The sequence below is a fragment of the Triticum dicoccoides genome, chromosome 6B (assembly GCF_002162155.2).
Source record: "Triticum dicoccoides isolate Atlit2015 ecotype Zavitan chromosome 6B, WEW_v2.0, whole genome shotgun sequence".
Taxonomy (NCBI): Eukaryota; Viridiplantae; Streptophyta; class Magnoliopsida; order Poales; family Poaceae; genus Triticum; species Triticum dicoccoides.
The window spans coordinates 2,022,275-2,029,143 of record NC_041391.1 but is presented as its reverse complement, the minus strand read 5'-3'; the positions used below and the strand labels follow the sequence as shown (position 1 = coordinate 2,029,143).

Genomic DNA, 6,869 nt, shown 5'->3' with positions numbered 1-6,869 from the left:
CTGGGCCTAATTAGGAGAGGTCATAACGGGCCCTGGGTTAGCGGGCTGTAAATGGGCTATATGTGAACAGGCCGTTAACAGGCTTTACGTGGGCCGGCCCGCCAAGTCAAATGGGCCGTCCTTTTCACAGGAATGGGTAAGGGAGTCCTGGATTATGGGATCCTCGGACAGCCGGACTATATACTTTGGCCGGACTGTAGGACTATGAAGATAAAAGATTGAAGACTTCGTCCCGTGTCCAGGTGGGACTCTCCTTTGCGTGGAAGGGAAGCTTGGCAATTCGGATATGTAGATCTCTTTGCTTGTAACCGACTCTGTGTAACCCTAGCCCCCTCCGGTGTCTATATAAACCGAAGGGTTTAGTCCGTAGGACAACAACAATCATAATCATAGGCTAACTTCCAGGGTTTAGCCTCTACGATCTCGTCGTAGATCAACTCTTGTAATACTCATATCATCAAGATCAATCAAGCAGGAAGTAGGGTATTACCTCCATCGAGAGAGCCCGAACCTGGGTAAACATTGTGTCCCCCACCTCCTGTTACCATTAGCCTTAGACGCACAGTTCGGGACCCCCTACTCGAGATCCGCCGGTTTTGACACCGACAATGGGCCTCTGTTGGGCCGTACCACGTGTCGACGTATCATAGGCGCCTTGGGTCCAATGTGTGGATGACATCTGTCCCAACGGTGAGCCGACACGTGTTTCCTCCAGCCATAGATGATTTTATACGTGGAAAATCCCCATTGGTCGGGGCTGTTAATGGGTTATCCGATCCAAAACCGGACCCGATTGCTTAACGGTGTTCCATTACGGTGGATGCCACATGTCGGTCACCCTTGACGAAAGCATTTCTGTGACGCGTGATTTATCGTCATGGAAGTGGACACTTCCGTGATGATAATTTTGGTAATGTCATGAAACACTTCTACGACAACACAGGTATGACTATCTTGATTCTGTCATAAAATCGCCATGGATATACATGCATGACAAAAAACGTGACCTACTGCGACAACCACGTATCATCACGGAAGTGTATTTTTTTTGTAGTGCGCCCAGGCTTGAGGATGATGATCGTCGTCGATAACGTCCAGAACTACATTTGTGTTTCTGGCTGTATGACTAGCTAGTAGAACTGCTATATATGTGTGGCTGTAAGACTACCTAGTACTTCTTGAGGATGAATGTTGACTATATATGAAATTGTTATCTAGTACTACCTAGTACCTATAATGCTTTATGAAATTGATATCTAGTAGTACCTAGTATCTGGAAATTGCAGTTTATTGAAACTGAAACGGGATAGGAAGCAGGGGGGAAATGATGAAATATATAGTAGTAGCGCGGGGATAGGAAAGTGCTACAGCTAACTAATAGTAGCATGCTCCCGAAAAGCACTGCTGATATAGTCAATAGTAGTAGCGCGGGTACGAACAGCGCTACTATAACAGTTAGCTCGCCGTAGTAGTAGCGCGGCCACCGGCGCTGCTGATAGCCTCAAAACCTGCGCTACTACTAGGGTTTTCCGGCTCGACGATGGCTCTCGGCATACTACTGGGTTTAGGGTTCCGGCTCGACGAGGAGGCGCCTCTGCTTCCTTCGTCTCCAATACAACAATAAACCAGAGTTTTGTCTCTCATCCCCCTTTTATCTGAATCTTGACATACAGTTTGAGATCACTAATTCTGTTTTGTTGACATATATAGATGTAAATCAAACTCCCGCGAGGCCCCTTCGTCGCCTCTGTGTGCGAGTTGGGCGGCGGCTGTAGTTATCGTCCGAACTCCCTCTCCTCTGTTCTTCTTCCTCCCTGCCGCTGGCGGAGGACGCCGCCAGAAAAGCACGCGCGGCCAACGGTGGTATTAGGGGCCCTGATGGAGCCTGACGGTGGGGATGGTGGATTGGCCCTTACGTCAGAGTGCGTGGAGGACGTGTAGTGGTTGCGGTGTCCCCCTTCGGAGATAGCGGTGTATGCATGGGGCCGATGAACTATTGTTTTGCCGCCCGCATCTCCTGGTTCTGACGACCGTTGTGTCCAGCTGGCTGCTGGCATCCTAATCGGATCGGATTTGTCTATCTTTGTTGCGAAGGACATCGTGAACATCATAGTTGAGGTGACGGTGTGAACTGGTGACGTTGCAGGATGCATCCGAAAGGCTCTCATGTGGGATTCGATGGCTCTCACTTCGACCGGTTTGCCTTTCAACGATGAGATCCATGAACTACAACCTGACCCAGAGGATATGGTTATGCAACAGTGACTATTGAACTCCAGCGCATGTACTTGCTGCGATTGTAGAAAAGTGGTGGCGACAACACAGGATTGACGTCGAGTTGATGGTGCTTCTCGAGCATCCGGTCTCAAGCTCTGGAGTGTAAAACCTTGGCTTGACTCAAGTTATTAAACCTGGCAATGATGATGCTTTTCCATCGCTCCCTTGTTGAAGGCAATGCTCGTATTTGCTCGGACCTGTTCTTCAAGGTGAAAACCTAGAATCTGACCTTTGGTGGTTGGGTCCTGTAATGGATGGGCTTAAGCGTCATTTCCTTCATGAAGGTGCTTCTGTTGAAGAATGTCGTTGTCCTTCTGGTGTCAAGAAATGGTTGGTGCGGATATGGTTTATAATAGTTTGTCGACCGTTGTGGATCGCTTCAGGGTCTTTTTTTATACTCGCTTGGGCATAGCTTCTGTCTTTTTTTACACTCGATTGGGCATAGCATGGGTCTTGTATGACTACTATTTGCCGGTGTTTTTGTGCTCGTGTGTTAGAGTTGGCTGTGCGCACCTTTGACATGTAGTGGCCGGGTGTGTGCTCTTTATGTTTGTATCAACTTGATGATTCATGCCGAGTTAATAAAATCCATCCTTTGTTGAAATAAATATGCAGATGTAAATCTCCTTTGGCCCCGTTCATCGCATCTTCCGGTTTGGTTTGAGGTCACCCAGTCTTCTCGAGCACGTGCTTACAGAATCCACTTGTTCTAATTTGGATGGAGGCATTAAATAGAATGCATGCACCACTTGTTCTAAGAAAACAAGAAACTACTCCCTCCGTTTCCCAAATAATTATCTCAAATGGATTACAACATACGGATGTATGTAGACGTGTTTTAGAGTGTAGATTCACTCATTTTGCTCCGTATGTAGTCACTTGTTGAAATCTCTAGAAAGACAATTATTTAGGAACGGAGGGAGTAGCTAATTCTAGCTATGCATGTGCGAGGGAAAAACTTGTACTAATAAATGCATAGAAGGAAATGATCAAAAGCTGCCTCATTTTTGCTGTACGCACTACAAGTATTGATGACGTGCCCTCTTAAAAAGATACAGGTATGCATATAGTGGTGGGTATGTAACTAAAATTATTTCTCTTTGTACAGGACCTAACTGTGTTTAGGGTATATACCAAGAAATTGTTTAAGGATAAGACATATTTTTTGGGTATGTAGCCACAATATTTTTGCATGATTCGGTGAGTATCACAGCTCGGCTACATCTCTATCGTGTATGTTTTACAGATGCTTATATTTATAGGAACGTAAAGAAAATCATTTGTCAAGGTATTTGGTTTAGGTACATGTATCCACTTATATTTATGGGTATATACAAATATATTTTTTACATCAAGGTAAATACATACAAAGAAATTCTTCGAGTATCCACTGCTTTTTTTTTGCGAAAACATAAGCATTACAAGTATATCGGACTACGTGTGTAGGTATTTAAAATCTGGAATAAATAATAGGGTATATTCCATTCGAGGTATGAACATAAAGAGAAAAAACATGAGTTGCACCGTTTTTTGTGAAAACTTGAGTATGCACTTACAAATATAACGGAAATATTTGAAGGTATCTAAAACCTAGAATAATCATAGGGTATATATGTACCCAAGTACAAGTGTTCGAGTATTTAGACTATTTTGAACAAAATTATAGTTGAATTGTTTGAGAAAAGAAGTCTTTTATGAGGGAATCAATATCATCCATTTTTGGAAACCAGTCAACAATCAATGCCGTGAAGCTTATTAGTGCATGAAAATAGCAAATGGAAAGAAAATTATTTGGAAGGTTCTAGTTATTATTTATATTTATTAGTAGAAAATGCATTAGCTTCGGGTTCGACTATGTGCCTGCGCACCTATGATTTTTATTGAGTAGATGCCGGTTAACAGATGAGCGGGCTGATCTCATGCAAGACGGCAGATACACGGCTCCATGGGTGGAGTACAATAGGCATAACTGAACACGGGTGACACGAGTATAAGATGTGTGGCCCTACTCACGTGAACAGGAGAGACCAAACCCATGTGACAGCACAAGAAGGATATGTGGTCTACGATACGCCAGTGTGGCAGGTGCGTATCCATCACATTCACATGCAGAGCATATTCGTCTCCGTCCAGGCACTATATATACATGATTATATAACATAACTTGTAGACATGACATGCATAAAAAGTACTTATTATATCTAACTACTGTAGATATGCTTCCACCGATGGATTCGCTGTGCTTAGCGGCGATGGGGCTATTGCCGTTGCTAGCCTTCGTCGTCCTTGTGTCCATCACCAAGCCCAAGAGCAAGGTCATGTGCGGTGGTGCCACGCAGCTCCCTCCGGGCCCTGCATTCTCGTGGCCCCTGGTGGGCAACCTGCCGGAGATGATGCTCAACAGGCCGGCGTTCCGATGGATACACTTGATGATGCAGGAAATGGGCACCGACATCGCCTGCATCCGCCTCGGCCGCATATTTGTCATCCCCATCACCTGCCCGAAGATCGCCCGCGAGGTACTCAAGAAGCAGGACGCCAACTTCGCCTCCCGCCCGCTCACCTTTGCCTCATCGGCATTTAGCGGCGGGTACAAGAACGCCGTGCTGTCCCCATTCGGCGACCAGTGGAAGAAGATGCGCCGCGTACTCACCTCCGAAATCATCTGCCCCTCCCGGCACCGGTGGCTCCACAACCAGCGTGCCCAAGAGGCCGACAACCTCACAAGCTACGTCTACACGCTCGCCACCGCGCCGTTCTCTGCCGTTAACGTGAGACACGTTGCAAGGCATTACTGTGGTAACGTCATCCGGCGGCTCGTCTTCGGCCGGCGGTACTTCGGCGAGCCTCGGCCAGATGGCTGCCCGGGCACGATGGAGGTGGAGCACATGGACGCTGTGTTCACCTCGCTAGGTCTCCTCTATGCGTTCTGCATCTCCGACTACCTACCATGGCTGCGCGGCATCGGCCTCGACCTGGACGGACACGAGAAGATTGTGATGGAGGCCAATGCGACGGTGAACCGGCTGCACGACACGGTCATTGATGAGAGGTGGCGGCAATGGAAGTCCGGCCAGAGGGAGGAGGTCGAGGACTTTCTGGATGTGCTCATCACGCTCAAGGACGCAGCGGGGAACCCTCTTCTCACCATCGAGGAGGTGAAAGCACAGTCGCAGGTATGTACATAACCACTTTGGTACACACGTAAAGCATGCATTGCATGCAAGTCCAAGCGCACGCCACCCAAATCCATGGGCCAAAAAGAGAAGAAAAACCGTTGTCAACATCAAGCATGTCTATGAAGGTCCAAGATGCAAAAAGTTATACATAAATTCATTAATCTGTCGCTTGGGTTGATGGCGCAGGACATAATATTTGCCGCCGTTGACAACCCGTCAAACGCAGTGGAGTGGGCGCTGGCGGAGATGTCCAACATTCCCGAGGTGATGCGGAAGGCGGTGGAGGAAATCGACCAGGTGGTGGGCCGAGAGCGGCTTGTCCAGGAGTCAGACATCCCGCACCTCCCCTATCTCAAGGCGTGCATTCGTGAGGCATTCCGGCTGCACCCCGTCGCACCCTTCAATGTGCCACACGTCGCGCTTGCTGACAGCAACGTTGCCGGTTACCGTGTGCCCAAGGGCAGCCATGTCATCCTCAGCCGTATGGGACTCGGACGGAACCCAGCTGTCTGGGACGAGCCGCTACGCTTCAAGCCAGAGCGTCATATTAATACAACAGCCGACAATGAAGTGACTCTCACGGAGAATGAGTTGCGGTTCATCTCCTTCAGCACTGGTCGCCGTGGGTGTGTGGCGGCGTCACTTGGCACGGCCATGTGCGTAATGCTCTTCGCACGGCTACTGCAGGGATTCACGTGGACCAAGCCAACGGGTGTAGCATCTGTCGATCTCAGCGAGTCGGAGCACGATCTATTCCTAGCCAAACCGCTTGTGCTATACGCCGAACCACGCCTGATGGGACATCTCTACGCCGCTGGCCATTGTTGAACAAGTTAATATGTTGCTGCCATTAACGAGCTACATCTACGTGGCTATTCCGTTACACAATTGTTAATTTTTGTTATCCTTTCTGCTTAGTCGATTTCTATCTGTGTGTGAGTTGTACCACGAATTTATGCATGTATTTTGGGGGTCTTTCTCGTTCCTGCAAGATAGGGGCAGTTGCTCTCCTACTCAAAAAGGCATATTATATATTTATATATATTTGGGATATGGGCATCATATTGTATACCTAAATTCTTGAATAATAAAGAGGATAGTGTTACCCTGCATATCGTATACATATATTCTTCAATAATAAAGAAGCTAGTGTCAACACCATTCTTTCGTAGCTGACTCGCACAGTCCTTCGCCGGTCCTGCCGTCGCCACAAGCATGGCTAAGTCTAGAAACGAGATGAGCGCCCGCTCCCGCATACTGACCGGTCCGCCGCCGGGACAGTCAAGAAGTGAAAGATGCGCTTGACCCTCACGGGCAAGTATAAATAGGAGTACAAACTTGGAGGGAAAGAAGCCTCTCCTAGAGATAAGGTAGGAAACAGATTACAAATCCTAAACTACCAAATACATGTAA

At 47.6% G+C, this 6,869-nt stretch overlaps 1 protein-coding gene across 1 annotated transcript; it reads left to right on the top strand.

Annotated features, from left to right (window-relative positions):
• The first annotated feature begins 4,468 nt into the window (after positions 1-4,468).
• LOC119326092 (tyrosine N-monooxygenase-like) lies at positions 4,469-6,474 on the top strand. Its single transcript, XM_037599801.1, has 2 exons — positions 4,469-5,453; positions 5,643-6,474. Exons 1-2 carry the CDS (start codon positions 4,494-4,496, stop codon positions 6,282-6,284), a joined length of 1,602 nt encoding a protein of 533 aa, XP_037455698.1. The 5' UTR covers positions 4,469-4,493; the 3' UTR covers positions 6,285-6,474.
• The last annotated feature ends 395 nt before the right edge of the window (positions 6,475-6,869 follow it).

Bases quoted from the DNA above. Each gene is read 5' to 3' on its own strand.
- LOC119326092 (XM_037599801.1), top strand. From the start codon at position 4,494: ATGCTTCCACCGATGGATTCGCTGTGCTTAGCGGCGATGGGGCTATTG. The intron at 5,454-5,642 runs GTATGTACATAA...TTGATGGCGCAG, and splicing joins AGGTGAAAGCACAGTCGCAG to GACATAATATTTGCCGCCGT.